Source organism: Oncorhynchus nerka, linkage group LG7, assembly GCF_034236695.1.
Source record: "Oncorhynchus nerka isolate Pitt River linkage group LG7, Oner_Uvic_2.0, whole genome shotgun sequence".
Taxonomy (NCBI): domain Eukaryota; kingdom Metazoa; phylum Chordata; class Actinopteri; order Salmoniformes; family Salmonidae; genus Oncorhynchus; species Oncorhynchus nerka.
This window is the reverse complement of record NC_088402.1, coordinates 42842426-42862585: the sequence shown is the minus strand read 5'-3', so window position 1 is coordinate 42862585 and position 20160 is coordinate 42842426. Positions and strand designations below refer to the sequence as shown.

The window sequence follows — 20160 nt, the reverse complement described above, 5'->3', positions numbered from 1 at the left end:
GACTGTGCCTTTAAACAGCTTGGAAAAATCCAGAAAATGTCATGACTTTAGAAGCTTCTGATAGGCTAATTGACATAATTTGAGTCAATTGGAGGTGTACCTGTGGATGTATTTCAATGCCTACCTTCAAACACAGTGCCTCTTTGCTTGACATCATGGGAAAATCAAAAGAAATCAGCAAGACTTCATGAAAAAAATTGTAGATCTCCACAAGTCTGGTTCATCCTTGGGAGCAATTTCCAAACGTCTGAAGGTACAACATTCATCTGTACAAACAATAATAGTATGCAAGTATAAACACCATGGGACCACACAGCCGGCATACCGCTCAGGAAGGAGACACGTTCTGTCTCCGAGTGATGAACGTACTTTGGTGCGAAATGTGCAAATCAATCCCAGAACAACAGCAAAGGACCTTGTGAAGATGCTGGAGGAAACCGGTACAAAAGTATCTATATCCACAGTAAAATGAGTCCTATATGGACATAACCTGAAAGCCCAGCAAGAAAGAAGCCACTGCTCCAAAACAGCCATAGAAAAAGCCAGACTACGGTTTACAACTGCACATGGGGACAAAGATCATACTTTTTGGAGAAATGTCCTCTGGTCTGATGAAACAAAAATATAACTGTTTGGCCATAATGACCATCATTATGTTTGGAGGAATAAGGGGGAGGCTTGCAAGCCGAAGAACACCATCCCAACCGTGAAGCACGGGGGTGGCAGCATCATGTTGTGGGGGTGCTTTGCTGCAGGAGGGTCTGGTGCACTTCACAAAATAGATGGCATCATGAGGGAGGAAAATTATGTGGATATATTGAAGCAACATCTCAAAACATCAGTCAGGAAGTTAAAGCTTGGTCGAAAATGCGTCTTCCAAATGGACAATGACCCCAAGCATACTTCCAAAGTTGTGACAAAATGGCTTAAGGACAACAAAGTCAAGGTATTGGGGTGGCCATCACAAAGCCCTGACCTCAATCTTTTAGAAAATTTGTGGGCAGAATTGAAAAAGCGTGTGCGAGCAAGGAGGCCTACAAACCTGACTCAGTTACACCAGCTGTCAGGAGGAATGGAACAAAATTCACCAAACTTATTGTGTGAAGCTTGTGGAAGGTTATCCGAAATGTTTGACCCAAGTTAAACAATTTAAAGGCAGTGCTACCAAATACTAATTGAGTGTATGCAAACTTCTGACCCACTGGGAATGTGATGAAAGAAATAAAAGCTGAAATAATTATTTCTAATATTATTCTGACATTTCACATTCTTTAAATAAAGTGGTGATCCTAACTGACCGAAGACAGGGAATTTTTACTAGGATTAAATGACAGGAATTGTGAAAAACTGAGTTTAAATGTATTTGGCTAAGGTGTATGTAAACGTCCGGCTTCAACTGTATGTCTGTGGCATGTTTTATGTCTGCTGAAGTGTGAATGGAGATTTTATGCGAGTGTGTGTGTGTGAATTCCATGCCATATCCACCCGGACAGTATATTATGTACACCCATCTCGTACCCGGTCGGACCTGCCTTTGCCTCCATAACATTCTGAATTCTTCGGGGCATTCTACAAGGGATCAGAAATGTTCCACAAGGATGTTGGTCCATGCTGACGTGACGGCATCACACAGTTGCTTCAGATTGGACAACAGTGGTACATTTGTGCTGCTTACAGCCCATTCCATCTCATACTAAAGGTGCTCTTGGGTTGAGGTCTGGGGACTGCACAGGCCACTCAAGTAAACTGAACCTTCTGTCATGTTTCAGGTGATGTCTTTCACTCCTCAATTGTCTAGTGTTGGTGATCGCGTGCCAACTGGAGCCGCTTCTTGTTTTAAGCATGATGCTGATAGGAGTGGAACCCGGTGTGGTCGTATGCTGCAATAGCCCCATCAATGACAAGGATTGACAAGTTGTGCGTTCCGAGATGCCGTTCTGTACACAACTGTTGTACTGCGCCGTTATTTGTCTGTTTGTTAGCTTGCACGATTCGTGCCATTCTCCTTTAACCTCTCTCATCAACAAGGTGTTTAGCAAAAAAAAAAAAGCAAATTTCTTACAAATTCAAAACTGAAATATCACACTTACATAACTATTTCGACCCTTTACTCAGTACTTTGTTGAAGCACCTTTGGCAGTAATTACAGCCTCGAGTCTTCTTGGGTATGACACTACAAGCTTGGCACACCTGTATTTGGGGAGTTTTTCCAATTCTTCTCTGCAGAGCCTCTCAGGCTCTGTCATGTTGGATGGGTCGTGTCGATGCACAGCTATTTTCAGGTCTGCCCAGAGATTTTTATTTAATTTATTTAACTCTTACTTTACCAGGTAAGTTGACTAAGAACACATTCTCATTTACAACTTGGGGAATAGGAAGGGGGATGAATGAGCCAATTGGAAGCTGGGGATGATTAGGTGGCCATGATGGTATGAGGGCCAGATTGGGAATTTATCCAGGACACTGGGGTTGCCATGGGATCTTTAGTGACCACAGAGAGTCAGGTCACCCGTTTAACGTTCCATCTGAAAGACAGCACCCTACAATGTTCCCAATCTCTGCCCTGGGGCATCTGGATTTTTTTTTTAGACCAGAGGAAGGAGTGCCTCCTACTGGCCCTCCAACACCACTTCCAGCAGCATCAAGCCATTAATCAAATCAAATCAAATTTATTTATATAGCCCTTCGTACATCAGCTGATATCTCAAAGTGCTGTACAGAAACCCAGCCTAAAACCCCAAACAGCAAACAATGCAGGTGTAAAAGCACGGTGGCAAGGAAAAACTCCCTAGAAAAGGCCAAAACCTAGGAAGAAACCTAGAGAGGAACCAGGCTATGTGGGGTGGCCAGTCCTCTTCTGGCTGTGCCGGGTAGAGATTATAACAGAACATGACCAAGATGTTCAAATGTTCATAAATGACCAGCATGGTCGAATAATAATAAGGCAGAACAGTTGAAACTGGAGCAGCAGCACAGTCAGGTGGACTGGGGACAGCAAGGAGTCATCATGTCAGGTAGTCCTGGGGCACGGTCCTAGGGCTCAGGTCCTCCGAGAGAGAGAAAGAAAGAGAGAATTAGAGAGAGCATATGTGGGGTGGCCAGTCCTCTTCTGGCTGTGCCGGGTGGAGATTATAACAGAACGTGGCCAAGATGTTCAAATGTTCATAAATGACCAGCATGGTTGAATAATAGTAAGGCAGAACAGTTGAAACTGGAGCAGCAGCATGGCCAGGTGGACTGGGGACAGCAAGGAGTCATCATGTCAGGTAGTCCTGGGACATGGTCCTAGGGCCCAGGCCAGTTGAAACTGGAGCAGCAGCATGGCCAGGTGGACTGGGGACAGCAAGGAGTCATCATGTCAGGTAGTCCTGGGGCATGGTCCTAGGGCTCAGGTCCTCCGAGAGAGAGAAAGAAAGAGAGAAGGAGAGAATTAGAGAACGCACACTTAGATTCACACAGGACACCGAATAGGACAGGAGAAGTACTCCAGATATAACAAATGCAGCATAAATACTGGAGGCTGAGACAGGAGGGGTCAGGAGACACTGTGGCCCCATCCGAGGACACCCCCGGACAGGGCCAAACAGGAAGGATATAATGGGATGCAGGGGGGTTTGCTGCTGGCAATGAGATGTTCAATCAGGTTGAAGTCGGTGCTCTGGCTGGGACATTCAGAGACCTGTCCCGAAGACACTCCTGCATTGTCTTGGCTGTGTGTTTAGAGTTGTTGTCCTGTTGGAAGATGAACCTTCGCCCCAGTCTGAGGTCCTGAGCCCTCTGGAGTAGGTTTTCATCAAGGATCTCTCTGTACTTTGCTCCATTCATCTTTCCCTCGATCCTGACTAGTCTCCCAGTCCCTGCCGCTGAAAAACATCCCCACAGCATGATGCTGCCGCCACCATGCTTCACCTTAGGGATGGTGCCAGGTTTCCTCCAGACGTGATGCTTGGCATTCAGGCCAAAGAGTTCCATTTTGGTTTCATCAGACCAGAGAATCTTGTCTCTCATGGTCTGAGAGTCCTTTAGGTGCCTTTTGGCAAACTCCAAGCGGGCTGTCATGTGCCTTTTACTGAGGAGTGGCTTGCGTCTGGCCACTCGGCCATAAAGACCTGATTGGAATGCTGCAGAGATGGTGGTCCTTCTGGAAGGTTCTCTCATCTCCACAGAGGAACTCTGGAGCTCTGTCAGAGTAACCATCAGGTTCTTGGTCACCTCCCTGACCAAAGTCCTTCTCTCCCTGAGCTCAACTTCGCATCTTATAGCAAAGGGTCTGAATACTTACATAAGTAAGGTAGCCTTTTTAATAAAATGTGCACAAATGTCAAAATCTGTTTTCATTTTGTCATTATGGGGTATTGTGTGTAGATTGAGGATTTGTATTTAATACATTTTAGAATAAGGCTGTAACGTAACAAAATGTGAAAAAGTCAAGGAGTCTGAATACTTTCCAAATGCACTGTACCTAATAAACTGACCAGTGAGTGTGTATGCTTGAATACTGTTGCAGCCTCAGAGAGCGAGGGAAGCACACATTGGGAGCTGACTGTCATGTTTATCTGACCTAGCCGTTTCATTCCATATTCAAAAGAGGTTTAATATTGAGGCAGTTGGAGCTGTCAAAGCACATCAGAGGGAATGCATATTTCAGTGAGCTTGGCTTGCTGGGTGGGATATTCAACCCACTTTATGAGATACATATCTCAGTGACAGTGTAGATACCCACTTTTCATGCATAGATTTGCTCATATCCGGACTAGGTCTATAAAAAGACAAAGAATAAAGAAACTGATCTCAGTGCAGTATGGGGCAAATCCATACTTTGACTTAAGTATAATTTTCTCTTAGTCTACCATTGACATCAATGAATGACTACAGATGTAGGATCCTAATTTGAGCCAGTTTGCTACAACAGGAAAATAATCCTGCAGCAACAGGAAACGGGAAATGTGGATTATAATGAATTGAAACTTTCTGTAGATGTTGATACATTTTTCATTAGGACAAATCGAGTTGGCAATTTTAAAGTGGAAATTAAAAACTTTAGAAGCCTTTTTAAACGTTGAATACACTAAAAGTTGGAATTTCCTGCCGGGCAAGAAAATTCTCGGCAACAAGAGAGTGATCAAATAAAAGATCTGCATCTGTAAGTGTAATTCGATTTAAACGGGAGTTAGGATTTGCCCCTAACTTGTGGCATTTTTCATGCTGCACAGTTCAGTGAATAGTATGCAAAACATTCAGTTGATAAGGAGAGGGTGTGGAGGAATCGTATGCCATAATAATAGATAGGGATCTACAGAGTAAATGGTGTGGAGATCCTTTCTTAGTCAATTCTATTTTTTAAACACTTTCTGCCATAGTCATTGGAGCTGAACATTCAAACAGTGGGAAACCACAATTTCTACTGTACCTGTACCTCTGCTCTTCTGCTATTGTCCATCATTAACACATCCTATTGGCTCTCGTTGACCCCAACTTCACTTCTGCCGCCATACTATTGGCTCTCGTCAACTTTCCCTGCCTCTCTTCCCCACTGACTCTCTGAGTAGGCATGGCAGATAGCTGTGCCGCTGTCCTGGTTGGCACCCTGGTCCCAGCTGTCGCAGTGCGCGGTGTGCCAAGCTGGATTCCCACAGCACCCAGCCGAGCTGGAGGCTGCCCTTGCTGCCAGCTGGCCTGCCAGGCTGAGCCCCCAACCCCCAAACTAACTCCCACCCTCTCCTCCCTCCCCACAGATACATTACATTTACATTTAAATTTAAGTCATTTAGCAGACGCTCTTATCCAGAGCGACTTACAAATTGGTGCGTTCACCTTAAGACATCCAGTGGAACAGCCACTTTACAATAGTGCATCTAAATCTACACACAGTCTATATAGTATATATATATATATAGTAACTATACACAGTCGATGGGCACGTGCCCAAGCCGTCACATGTTGGAGCGGTCACTGGCGACAGGAGTGTCAACAACTTCACACAGCCGAATCATAATCCTTATCTCCCGGGTCCAGTTTGATCAATAAATCAATCCTCTTATTCAATGTAATGTCTTAAACCGGGGAGAGGTCACACTGGGGGAGGTGATGTAATGCTTAATTCGTGACAATTTTAAATCCGGAGACAATTTAAGAACTAAGAGAAATGGCTGATTTGATAGAGATATACACAATAGTCACAAACTACCCATCCCAAGAGGGCAACGACAGATCATTGACACGTCATTGCAATATAGCACGTCCTCGGAGTTGTAGAGAGCATACTGTGCCCTCCCCATTGTTCAGAGGTTGTGAGAAAGTGGTGCCACACACACACACACACACACACACACACACACAGAGAGAGAGAGAGAAACAAGTGTTAGTAACTAACCTGATCCCTATAGTAGGACACACCTACACTCTCCACACCCTTTTAGGTGAACTACAGCATAAGAGAAAGCGAGGGATTCACACCATTTCCTGTATTATGACATCATCATACCACTAATATGACTGGAAAAACCTGACTGCACAGTGTTTTTATCATTGGCACACAGGAAAGGTTGCACAACGGTTAATGGAAAAGCAAGCTTGCCCAATTGTACAAACTCACCAAAACCCCAAAATGTTGAGCAACAATACAATTATGGTAACTTTAGCGCCCAAGGGGAAGTTTTGTTGGTGACCTCGATTGGCCTAGAACCTGGAAGGACAAACAATTAACATGAGTTTCCTGGAATTTTATCACTGGAAAAGGATACCAAAGCTAAATGATTCATGTGAAAATACACAGATATCAAACAACACTCATCCAGGTGGAAAATGGGACTCAAACAGAGTTTAAATTAATATTGACTCCTACATAGTGGATGAAAGGTGCCATCAAAGCTCAATGTTTTGGCCTATCTCGATCCTGTACTTTCCCACGGAAATTGAATGAGAGAGGATTGAGGATTTCCCACCAAAGGCTACACGTTACATCATCTCATCTCCCAACTTCCCCATCATTGTGGTGTAAATTATTAATAATAACCAGTCCCCTAGATTCCTGAACTCAACCCAGCAGTGGGAAGTGTGAGGGAAAGAGAGAGGCCATCTTGTACCACAAAGAGCCAGAGCGGTCGTCCCGAGTTCGGCTCCTCATTAGGAGGCAGTGACAGAGACTTCGAGACCAGACGGGCCCAGGTTTCTTCACTGAGGGAGGGGGGAGGTATGGGGGGGGGGCGCCAGCAGATATCATTAGGGCAGAGCGCTAGACTTTTTAATGAGCACGCTCACAGCACCCCTTCGTCCTCAGTGGCGCCTGCCGGCTGGAGGGCCCCAGGTTCCAGTTCCCTACTGTGCTGGATCTGGCCTGTTCCACTAGCTATTGAAGGTGGGGGGTGTTGTTGGTAGGGGGCCTTATTGTTTCTGGCAACCTGTGGAGCTCCAGCACATTAACACAGTGGTGCGGGTACAAACATTCACACACACCTGCTCTCGGGATCACATGAACACAAACACAGCCTTTATCATGCTACTCCCCCCCCCCCTCCAGTCACTGACATAATTGACTCTCCCTGACACGTAAACGCGACTGTAATTACCCCGACTCTCCCCTTGATGTCGAGCGGCAGGAAGCCGCTGCGAGAGGCGCTGAGAAAGGGAAATTCACCGCTACACCCGTCGACCGTTCAGCTTTCAGAACGCCCGCTGCAACTGGAAGCCGGAAAAACCTTTCCCGCGGACAACGAATAAGGGCCACACTGTCGGAATCCATCAGTGCGGAATCCATCAAGTCAGTCTAGGGCTTCCTATCAGAAAGGTTACTGATAATTCCACAGGCACAGGGAAGTGAGCCAGAATGGTAAGGGGAGAGTGAGACTGGAGAGAGGAGCCCGACAGTAATGATTCACGAGCACTGTTGTGGTTTCTCTGGAGTGACAACATAGCCCCTGCAGAGGAGCGGAGGAGATCAACACATGAGAAGTAGCTTAGAGTGAGCTCAACCAGGTGAAGTGTGTGTGTGTGTGTGTGTGTGTGTGTGCACGAGTGGATGGGTGCAAATTTGATCTCGATCCTGCTGTAATAACTGATAAGGGGAAGAGGCTTAACCCTTGGCTGCTGAAGTGGGGAATCGGTCACACCACCTGAAGTGATGATGGGACTGAGACAGACCAGCAGCCATGGACAGGATAGATAGTGTTCAACTCACTTACACCCAAAGCCTCAGTGGACAGACCGAGGAAGAGGACAGTGCAATAGTGAGAGAAAGAGGGAGGGAGGGGAAAGAGAGAGTCCCCACATTTCAATACAACAACAAACAAACAAATAACGGAGGGGAGAATTGAACACGTACAACAAGAAAGAGAAAGAAAAAAAGGCCGACTTGCGACTCGCCATGAAAAAAAACATTGGCTAAGAACAAACATTATGAACTGTGAAGTTCAGCGAGACAAGAGATGACAGAGAGCGAGAGAGCACATTCCACTCCTTGCTGCTTAGTCAAAGGGTTCAACCATATGTTAATAAAGTAGTGTACTCCTTGTGCTTAACCCTCGGTTCTCTCCAACAATAAAACAGAAACAGATGTTGCCCTCCCTGCTGAATCAAATACAGTGTCAGAGAGAAAAGAGGGGCAGAACACTAAGGACTTCCTCCAACACACACACACACACACAGAGATGCACACACGCCTCAAACGTACATGCTGCACACTTTCTCTCCCTCTCCACTGTGGCCAGAGCACCCCCGTGTAAAGATTTTCAGCTTGACACACCAAGGGGCTGAGTGGCATAGTGTCCAACATGTTTAATTCATGGCACAGTCTATGTGTTCAACATACCCGACAGAGAGTGGGGATGTAAAGAGACAGAGTGAGAAGGAGAGAGAGAGAGAACAGGCAAAAGAAAGAGCTTGGAGGGGGAAAAGAAGACACAGTAACGAGAGAACAGGGATCAAGAGAGTCAAAGGGAAGAATCGAGAAGAAGAGGGGGACCGAAAGATAAAAGGTGGGGCAGAGAGAAAGATGGACACCGACTCAGACGTGTCGAGGGACAGCAGAAGTGAGGGCTAGAATTGGATTACTTGAAGAGAGATAGAGCTAGAAGGAGAGACCGGAAGAGAGAGAGAATGTGAGAAAGACAAAATAGGGCAGGTTTCATCCAAACAGCCTAAAGTGCTGAGAGCGTCTTCTGCATATCTTGTGCGCCCTGGTGATTTACTGTCACCTCGCTCTCTCTCTCATCTCGCACTCCTCCCCCTTTCCTTTCCACCGCATGTCCCAGGGTAAGTGAGTTTCAGCATCGACACCGGTGTCATGCTCCACGGCGCAGCTTCCACTACCGCCCTGTGTGTGTGTGTGTATATGAAGCGGCGTTCGTGTGTGTGGAGCTCCTTTCTCTCTCTCTCTCGGCGTGTGTAGCAGAGCTGCTCTGTCATTTCCTACTGTGATTTACACTCCAAGTGGACTCAGCGGTAGTGGGGAGGCCGGAGCGTGTTAACCAGGAGAGATGGTTTACATTGTATAGTTTAGTATCACACAGTACCACTGATACATCATCCATCTTCAGGATCTGTGTCTTCACGCTTTATTCAGCAGTCAGTTAGGTTACACAACACAATAAAAGGTGTGTAAAGAACATTTGGTGTATGTAGAAATATGCAGCGAGGTACGCTCAGTAATGTACACCACAGTAGAACATCACTCAATATACAATGAGCAAGTATATTTCAACTAAGTTATTTTTTTAAATATATTTTTTTACAAAGAATAATAAGACTACAAACCCCACTGTTAATTGGTTTATTTGTTATATTATTATTTGGTAACACTTTACACATAACCATGTCATAACAGCTAACATAACGTGTATAACCTGAAATATGTTCATAACACTCATGACTAACATACTGTATTTACACCTGTTGTGACATATATTGCGTTATTTTATGGCTGGTTATAACACCTACATAAGTGTCAAACCCCACGTTTATTCAAATGAGTTTTTTCCTGCCAAGAAGCTTCCTTTCGGTTCAAAGTTTGTTTTTCAAACCCTTTGTTGTTGTTATGAATTATTTACAGTCATGTTTTTTCCCTCATATTTGAGATAACTTGTAGAAAATACACTTTATGACATTGCCAAGATGCATTATGACCATCGTAATCATATAAGCCAGATAGGCCTATCACGTACATGCCCTTATATCAGTCCTGCTCCTGCATTCATCCCAGTCATCAGCAACAGAGCGTGGGGTAGGTGCACGTCTGACGTCAATGTGTACGCAATTACAATGATCATATATTATGGTCAATAAAAACGCTAACATACTGTTGACAAGTAGGTTATGGCGTAATGGAATGTTTTGCATTGTTCGGTAGGTTTTGTGCGTTTTGACACTTACGTAGGTGTCATAACCTGCCATAAAATAACTACTGTGGTAGGTTTTGACACTCTTAGCACAGGAGGTTGGTGGAGCCTTAGTTGGGGAGGACAGGCTCGTGGTAATAGCTGGAGCGGGACTGGTGGAATGGTATCAAATGGTTCCTGTGTGTTTGATGCCATTCACTCTGTTCCAGACGTTATTATGAGCCGTCCTCCCCTCACCAGCCTCCTGTGGCTTATGTAGGGGTCACAACAGCCATAAAATATAAAGTGTCATGACCATATTATAAACAGGTTATGACATGTAATGTCAGCTGTTATGACATATGAAATGTTATGACGTTGGGTGTGAAGTAACATTTAGTTGATATCTAAGATTATGCACCCTATATGTAGATGGAGGGGGGGGGGGCTGAAGAGTTGGTCTGCATGCCTGTCTGATACGGAAAACACCAGCAAGTAATAAAAACATTCTGTAAAAATGGCAGAAAAATCATACATTACACTTTTTCTCAATCGCGTACGAGCAATTTTTTTTGCACAATGTTGTCGATTTTCAAAACAGAGTTCCTCAAGGCAGAACTATGTGGCCTTTTGCAAAACAGTAAATGCGTTTTCAAAATGTAGTTGCCTTCTCAAAACAAACACATATAAAAAAACTATATTATAGTCTACCGTCAAAATTGCAAATAGATTCATGAAAATAACATAACTGCCTGCAACCATATTTATCTTTCGAGTCCAAGCAGACAAAACAGTCTTAAAAATCCCATTAGATCAATAAATTTCCTTTGCAGATACTAAATCATGATCAATATTGGAAGAAAAACTATACAAAAAGGTGCAGAACTACTCTCCTTTTATGCATATTTGATCAAACAATTTCATACACGTCAAGTCAAACATTATTCCTGATAAAAATATAAAATAAAGAACATTGTGTGCAGGATTCATTCATCGGTATCATCACAATCCAAGTCCATGTATTCAATACAAAATCTGGTTTGCTCATTGTTTTGTAGCCTTTCCATTGGTTCACAGAAACTATCCACAAAAGAAATAAGGAATGGTGAATACAAGGGAGTAACACAACGGATATGAACGTATAGGTCTCAATCCACACCTAAACAAAATCTAAATCTAAGCAACCCAAAGTTACTTAGAAGTAACCCAACTCCATTCTCTGCAATATTGTAAAAAAAAACACAAAAAATAAATAAAATTAGACAGTCCCTATTGCCTTTCCAAATACAGTGAGCACCAAAAGTATTGGGACAGTGACAATTTTGTTGTTTTCTTGGCTCCGTATTCCAGCACTTTGGATTTAAATGATTAAAGTGCAGACTGTCAGCTTTAATTTGAGGGTATTTTCATCCGGGTGAACTGTTTAGAAATTACACCACTTTTTGTTCATTGGTCCCCTAAAATGGGGGGACTAAGGTATTGGGACAAATTCACTTAAATGTTTCGTATTTGGTCCCATATTTCTAGCACACAATGACTACGTCAAGCTTGTGACTAGAAACTTGTTGGATGCATTTACTGTTTGTTGTAGTTGCGTTTCAGATCATTTTCGGCCCAATAGAAATAAATGGTAAATAATGTATTACGTCAATATTTGAGTCACTTTTATTGGCTCCTGAGTGGCGCAGCGTTCTAAGGCACTGCATCTCAGTGCCTGAGGCGTCAGACACCCTGGTTCGAATCCAGGCTGTATCACGACCGGCCGTGATTGGGAGTCCCAAAGGGCGCTGCACAATTGGCCCAGCCCGGGTTTGGCCGGTGTAGGCCGTCATTGTTCTTAACTGACTTGCCTAGTTGAATAAAAATGTAAATAAGAACACTTCTACACTAATGTGGATGCTACCACGATACTGAATGACTCATGAATAATGAGAACGTGATGGATGCATATACACCTGTGAATGTAATGTCTGACTATGTGTAGTGACACAATTCCTTGTATGTCTGCTTCTATTTGCATGCATGTTTTTCTTGTGCAATAAGAAAGTGAAGCTCAGTAGAAGGTTTATTGTGTGTAACAGTGTACTAGTAAAGTGCCAATGAAAAAATTCCAAATGCCTAAAAAAATAAAATCAGGAGATTGTGGAAAGAGCCAGTTCAGGCAAGTCCTCGGGCACCTTGGCAGAGCTGGCAGGGTCGGGTTCATTAGGAACCAAACAGGAGAAAACAGACAAACAGGGAGGGACTACCTGGACTCGTCCAATAAGAAACGATCGTTTTTGTTTTCTGTTGCAAAACGTTTTGTTATGGTATTCCCTAATGAACACGACCCAGGTTCGAAATGCCTTGAAAGTCACATGGTTGGCTACGGCACACAAAGTAATCATACTTCCCTTCCCCAAAACACCCCACCAGCCAAGTTATGGTGGGGCTGCTCCATCCTGACATGTTACAGTTGCAGGAGGGTATTTCCCCAAACACTGAATACAATACTGTCCTCAACAAAACACGGCCTTGTGTTAACTCTGTAGACCGCTCCTCCCAGTTTGGCTATTGACATCCAGATGATGTGAAATCAGAGCGCCAGCCTTCTAGACTGGAAGCAGCCAGGCAGGGCAGGCAGCCCACACAGTCCAAGATAGACACTGACACCAGAGCTCCACCGAAGCATGAAATAGCCACTTGTATTTTGATATGGACAACTTCATCCCATGTGACCAAGTATCAGCATTCCTTACCTCTCCAATGTCAGGGATTGGGCTATTCCAGGCCTGGAGGGCAACGCAGTCCTGAAGGTTTAATCAATACTAATCTGCTACTACTGGGCCAACCAACCACTAGAGAGCATAAGGCAAGCTCCAAACCAAACAATGGACGCTCGTAACACACAAGACCCAATGTTGCAATTAAATTCCGCTAAATCAAAGGCTCTCCAGGGCTGGAATTCTCCCCCTTTGGTTTCTTGGTGGCCATTTCAATTTTTTCGATCCCCATTTATTCATATTCACAGGGAGGAGGTTGTTGTGATGGTAACAATAGGTCATGCTACACTGGTAGTGATACATGGGTAATAGGAATCACTCCAGCATACTGGCTTTAGTTAAAGTTCATTACTGGCTACAAGGTGTGAAAACACACATATAGGTCACGATGGCCCAAGCAACAGGTTTGTTGGCATAACCGGTAAAATGCCTTTATATCACCAGTGAATGGCCATTTCACATGAACAGTCACAGCAAAGAGTTAGTTTCTCATAAAAACAGTACCCGAGAGATTTACATACCACGTCTCTCTCTGAGACTTGACAGATATTGGATGATTTGTTTTATTTTGCCCACGGTACATTTTCCTTTCTACACTATTTTCAATATACCTCATATCTAAAAATAGTCTCAAGCAGTGAGATATGTGAGAGAATCTTTTTCTTCTTCTTCATCATCATCAGTAGAGAAGCACTTGCCTCGTTCTCTCCCTCAACCATATCCTCAACCAACCAATTGTCCCATGTAAGTTATCCGTCATTTCATTTTCCCTGGCTCAAAAGCACTTTAGCCAGGTCCTCGCAATACCATACCGTGTTCCATTTATGTTGCCAGGTCTTTTCACTATCACATTTCCTCCTTAATGGGTTGCCAGGTCTTTTCACTATCACATTCCATCCTTAATGGGTTGCCAGGTCTTTTCACTATCACATTCCATCCTTAATGGGTTGCCAGGTCTTTTCACTATCACATTCCATCCTTAATAGGTTGCCAGGTCTTTTCACTATCACATTCCATCCTTAATGGGTTGCCAGGTCTTTTCACCATCACATTTAGTACCTTTTGGTTTGCCAGGTTCTACCGCTTCATGCCACACCTGGACGTATTCACAGTGAAGGCTTACTGACCTCGCTGAGAAAGCGACCCACAGAGTGAAGGAGGGGAAAGGTGCGAGGAAAAGACAGACGGGACAACAGATGTCATTTTCACCAGGCAAGCCCAAACTCTGACAGGGTACAGAATCAATGCAGACAACAGTCAGAAAAAGAGGGACAGAGAGGGGAAGGGAATGCAAAATGTAGCACCCTCTCACTGCTCTGGCGATATAGTCAGTGAGGACCGAGAGAGAGGAAGGCTGGTGTACCCAATGTCTCTAAAGTCACCATTAGAAGTCAATAGAATGTTATACACACACCTGCTCGGTGGTGTATCGTGGGGGTACTATTCACACTTAAGGTCTGTTCTACACTGGAGGATTTACTATACAGTGAGAAGGTTGTTGGAAGTGGACGCCATCTTTGACGTGTTTGTTTTCTCATTGTTCTCCACAGTCCTTGTAGTGGGATCGTCAGTTGAGGATGGATACATTTTTGATGCTTGTTCTCAGAATAGAGCCCTGGTGGTAATTCAGAAGGGGTAAGAGAGTTGGGATGGGATAGGGACAAATGTAGTGGAAACTCTTGGTTAAAAGGCAAGAAAATGATTGTCTGTCTGTGATAAGTCACTGGACAGGCCAATGACTTGACTTGTTTGAAGGTTTGAAATTAAGCATGGGGTTAAAATCAAGGTTAGGATTAAGATTGGAGTTAGGTATGAGATTGGGGTTAGGACGGCTTTGATTGGTGGTTGGAGGAGGTCAAGGGTCTGTTGGCAGCTGGTTTCCAAGAACGCCTGGGCTACGGAGATCCCTCCAGAGAGGCTGCAGAGAAGGAGAGAGAGAGAAAGAGACCGAGAGGAAGAGAAAGAGAGCGAACGAGAGAGAAGATATGATTAAAAGAGGGCGGAAGTGAGAAATGGATCAACAGACAAAAAGGAAGCAAAAATGGGAACAAAAATATACAGAGAAATTAAGGAGGAAATGAAGTAGGGATAAAAAAATTTAAAAATTGTGATTACAAGTGTCAGGCAAGGAGAGGTAGAAATATGGATCAGGGGGAATTAACAACATAGAGGAGAAAGAAAGAGATAAAGAGAGAAAGGATAAAAGAGAGAAGAAAAGGAGGGGAGACATAATTATAAAATGGCAGTAGCAGCAGAGAATCAACACAGTGGAGCAGCACTGCGCTCCCAGGCACACAAAGGGAGGTGGAGAGCTGTGAGTGAGTGAGAGAAAGAGAAAAAGCACACACACACACACACACACACACACACACACACACACACACACACACACGTCAGGCGGCTCAGGGGAGAGAAGATAAGTGACATTTAAAGCTTGGCTACGACATGTGACATGGTACGGGTGACACATGCCAAGTCTCTCTGATGAGTCTGAATCAGTCTCTGAAAGACCGGCGCACTGTTATTAATCTACCATTTTTTTTTATTGAAATGAAAGCAAGTGCTTATGCTATATTTACCACATATAGGCTTTGTGGCTGTGTATCAAACGACATACTCAAAGTTTTAGAACACACCACAGAGCTCTAAATAAATACCACAAGTGTGTAGGTCTTTATATGCAAGGTTGGGGAGTAACAGATTACATGTGACATTAATTACATGTTATGTTACCAACAAGAAGTTTGGTATCAGACTACAGATACTTTTGAAAAAGCCCCAAAATATTCCTAACTTTTGTTCTCTCAATGGCATTCAAATCAGCATTGAAAAAAGGCACAATTTGAATTTGTTCCGCTTTAGCAAGTCAGACACTACTATAAATTTAAAAAGTTGTGTCACATGCACCAAATACAATTGGTGTAGACTACCGTGAAATGCTTGCTTACGAGCCCTTCCCAATGACGCAAAGTAAAAAAATATCTAAATTGTAACACGAGAAATAAAATCCACAAGAATTAAGCTGTATACAGGGAGTACCAGTACCAGATCAATGTGCAGAGGTACGAGGTATTTGAGGGAAATATGTACATGAAGGCAGGGTAAAGTGACTAGACATCAGGATAGATAATAATAAGGCATTTGAGGTAGATACAGTCTGACGTTTACATACACATCAGCCAAATACATTTAAATTCAGTTTTTCACAATTCCTGACATTTAATCTGAGTAAAAATTCCTTGTTTTAGGTCAGTAAGGATCACCACTTTATTTTAAGAATGTGAAATGTCAGAATAATATTAGAGATAAGGATTTATTTCAGCTTTTATTTCTTTCATCATATTCCCAGTGGGTCAGAAGTTTACATACACACTCAATTAGTATTTGGTAGCATTGCCTTTAAATTGTTTAACTTGGGTCAAATGTTTCAGGTAGCCTTCCACAAGCTTCCCACAATAAGTTGGGTGAATATTGGCCCCTTCCTCCTGACAGAGCTGGTGTAACCAAAGTCAAGGTATTGGAGTGGCCATCACAAAGCCCTGACCTCAAGCCTATAGAACATTTGTGGGCAGAATTGAAAAAGCGTGTGCGAGTAAGGAGGCCTACAAACCTGACTCAGTTACACCTGCTCTGTCAGGAGGAATGGGCCAAAATCCACCCAACTTATTGTGGGAAGCTTGTGGAAGGCTACCCAAAACATTTGACCCAAGTTAAACAATTTAAAGGCAATGCTACCAAATACTAATTGAGTATGTAATCTTCTGACCCACTGGGAATGCGATGAAAGAAATAAAAGTTGAAATAAATCCTTCTCTCTACTATTATTCTGACATTTCACATTCTTAAAATAAATTGGTGATCTAACTGACCTAAAACAGGGAATTATTACTAGGATTAAATGTCAGGAATTGTGAAAAATTGAGTTTAAATGTATTTGGCTAAGGTGTATGTAAACTTCCAACTTCAACTGTATGTAAATAAGGTTCCTTTAAAAAATATATATATATATTTGCAAAAATGTCTAAAAACCTCATTATGGATATTGTGTGTAGATTGAATAAGAAAAACATTGATTTAATACATTTTAGAATAAGGCTGTAACGTAACAAAATGTGGATAAAGTCAAGGGGTCTGAATACTTGTCAAAAGCACTGTATATACAAAAAGTATTGTAATTTCTAAATAGTTCACCCGATATGAATAAAAATAAAGCTGACAGTGTGCACTTTAACCTCAGACATTGTATCATTTCAAATCCAAAGTGCTGGAGTACAGAGCAAAAATGACAAATGTGTAACTGTCCCAATGGAGCTCACTGTAGTTAAGGAGCTAGAATATTAAATACTGAATAAAAACAAGTAAAACGCATAATCTGTCCACCTGTGTCTCATAAAAGCCCTCAGAATTACTTTGGAGTTCTATTCTTTTCTCTGATTACTACACCCTACTAAACCCAAATTAAACATGACAGGGTATGAATACAACCATGCTTGGTGTGTTGCCTAGTTTGTGTGAATGTGTGTGAGAGTGAATGTGTTTGTGCATTTGAATGAGTGTGAAGTAGGTTTCTTTGTGAATGTGTGTATGTGCGTGTCAGAAAAAAAGAGCAATGCCAGTTATTAAACAAACCAATTACAAGGCCCACTCATGCCGTTTACCTCCCAAACAAAGGCTGAATGTTGATTTGTAAAGAACACTACTGCACTGTAATTTACACAGTAAAAACTGTCTTCTCTCACTTTCTCTTTTCTCACTTTTTTTCCTCCATCTCTTCAGCATGTGGCGGGTCCCTTGTCACTGATCGCTCTCTCTGTGTGTGTATTTGTTCTCTCTGTGTGTATTTGTTTTCTCTCTCTCTCCTCTCTCTGTGTATTTGTTCTCGCTCTCCTCTCTGTGTGTGTATTTGCTCTCTCTCTCCTCTCTGTGTGCATTTGTTCTCTCTCTCCTCTCTGTGTGTGTATTCGTTCTCTCTCTGTGTGTATTTGTTCTCTCTGTGTGTATTCGTTCTCTCTCTGTGTGTATTTGTTCTCTCTCTGTGTGTGTATTCGTTCTCTCTCTGTGTGTATTTGTTCTCTCTCTGTGTGTGTATTCGTTCTCTCTCTGTGTGTATTTGTTCTCTCTCTCTCCTCTGTGTGTATTTGTTCTCTCTCTCTGTGTGTGTGTATTTGTCCTCTCTGTGTGTGTGTATTTGTTCTCTCTGTGTGTGTGTAATTGTTCTCTCTCCTCTCTGTGTGTGTGTGTATTTGTTCTCTCTGTGTGTGTGTGTGTGTGTGTATTTGTTCTCTCTGTGTGTGTGTGTGTGTGTATTTGTTCTCTCTGTGTGTGTATTTGTGTGTGTGTATTTGTTCTCTGTGTGTGTGTATTTGTTCTCTGTGTGTGTATTTGTTCTCTGTGTGTGTATTTGTTCTCTGTGTGTGTATTTGTTCTCTCTCTCCTCTCTGTGTGTGTATTTGTTCTCTCTGTGTGTGTATTTGTTCTCTCTGTGTGTGTATTTGTTCTCGCTCTCTGTGTGTGTGTATTTGTGTGTGTGTATTTGTTCTCTCTGTGTGTATTTGTGTGTGTATTTGTTCTCGGTGTGTGTGTGGGTGTGTGTATTTGTTCTCTCTGTGTGTGTGTGTATTTGTTCTCTGTGTGTGTGTGTATTTGTTCTCTGTGTGTGTGTGTGTGTATTTGTTCTCTGTGTGTGTGTGTGTGTATTTGTTCTCTGTGTGTGTGTGTGTATTTGTTCTCTGTGTGTGTGTGTATTTGTTCTCTCTGTGTGTGTGTGTATTTGTTCGCTCTGTGTGTGTGTGTATTTGTTCGCTCTGTGTGTGTGTGTGTATTTGTTCTCTCTGTGTGTGTTTGTGTGTGTATTTGTTCTCTCTGTGTGTGTGTATTTGTTCTCTCTGTGTGTGTATTTGTTCTCCCTCTCTCCTTTTGTGTGTGTATTTGTTCTCTCTCCTTTCTGTGTGTGTACTTGTTCTCTCTCTCTGTGTGTGTATTTGTTCTCCCTCCTCTCTGTGTGTGTGTGTATTTGTTCTCCCTCCTCTCTGTGTGTGTGTATTTGTTCTCTCTCTCCCTTCTGTGTGTGTGTGTATTTGTTATCTCTGTGTGTGTGTATTTGTTCTCTCTCTGTGTGTGTGTATTTGTTCTCTCTCTCCTCTCTGTGTGTGTGTGTATTTGTTCTCTGTGTGTGTGTGTGTGTGTGTGTGTGTTCTCTCTCCAAATCCAAATTAAATCAAATTTTATTTGTCACATACACATGGTTAGCAGATGTTAATGCGAGTGTAGCGAAATGCTTGTGCTTCTAGTTCCGACAATGCAGTAATAACCAACAAGTAATCTAACTAACAATTCCAAAACTACTGTCTTATACACAGTGTAAGGGGATAAAGAATATGTACATAAGGATATATGAATGAGTGATGGTACAGGGCAGCATACAGTAGATGGTATCGAGTACAGTATATACATATGAGATGAGTATGTAAACAAAGTAAACAAAGTGGCATAGTTAAAGTGGCTAGTGATACATGTATTACATAAGGATGCGGTCGATGATATAGATTACAGTATATACGTATGCATATGAGATGAATAATGTAGGGTAAGTAACATTATATAAGGTAGCATTGTTTAAAGTGGCTAGTGATATATTTACATCATTTCCCATCAATTCCCATTATTAAAGTGGCTGGAGTTGGGTCAGTGTCAATGTCAGTGTGTTGGCAGCAGCCACTCAATGTTAGTGGTGGCTGTTTAACAGTCTGATGGCCTTGAGATAGAAGCTGTTTTTCAGTCTCTCGGTCCCAGCTTTGATGCACCTGTACTGACCTCGCCTTCTGGATGATAGCGGGGTGAACAGGCAGTGGTTCGGGTGGTTGATGTCCTTGATGATCTTTATGGCCTTCCTGTAACATCGGGTGGTGTAGGTGTCCTGGAGGGCAGGTAGTTTGCCCCGGTGATGCGTTGTGCAGACCTCACTACCCTCTGGAGAGCCTTACGGTTGAGGGCGGAGCAGTTGCCGTACCAGGCGGTGATACAGCCCGCCAGGATGCTCTCGATTGTGCATCTGTAGAAGTTTGTGAGTGCTTTTGGTGACAAGCCGA

General features: G+C 43.0%; 1 protein-coding gene across 1 annotated transcript in view; it reads right to left on the bottom strand.

The window, feature by feature from the left end:
* Positions 1–11188: 11188 nt before the first annotated feature.
* LOC115131712 (sterile alpha motif domain-containing protein 12-like) overlaps positions 11189–20160 on the bottom strand; it is a 116471-nt gene continuing 107499 nt past the window's right edge. The window contains exon 6 of the mRNA XM_065020526.1: positions 11189–14990. Within this exon, the coding sequence (XP_064876598.1) occupies positions 14968–14990 (23 nt within the window). The 3' untranslated portion in view covers positions 11189–14967. The remainder of the gene's footprint in view (positions 14991–20160) is intronic.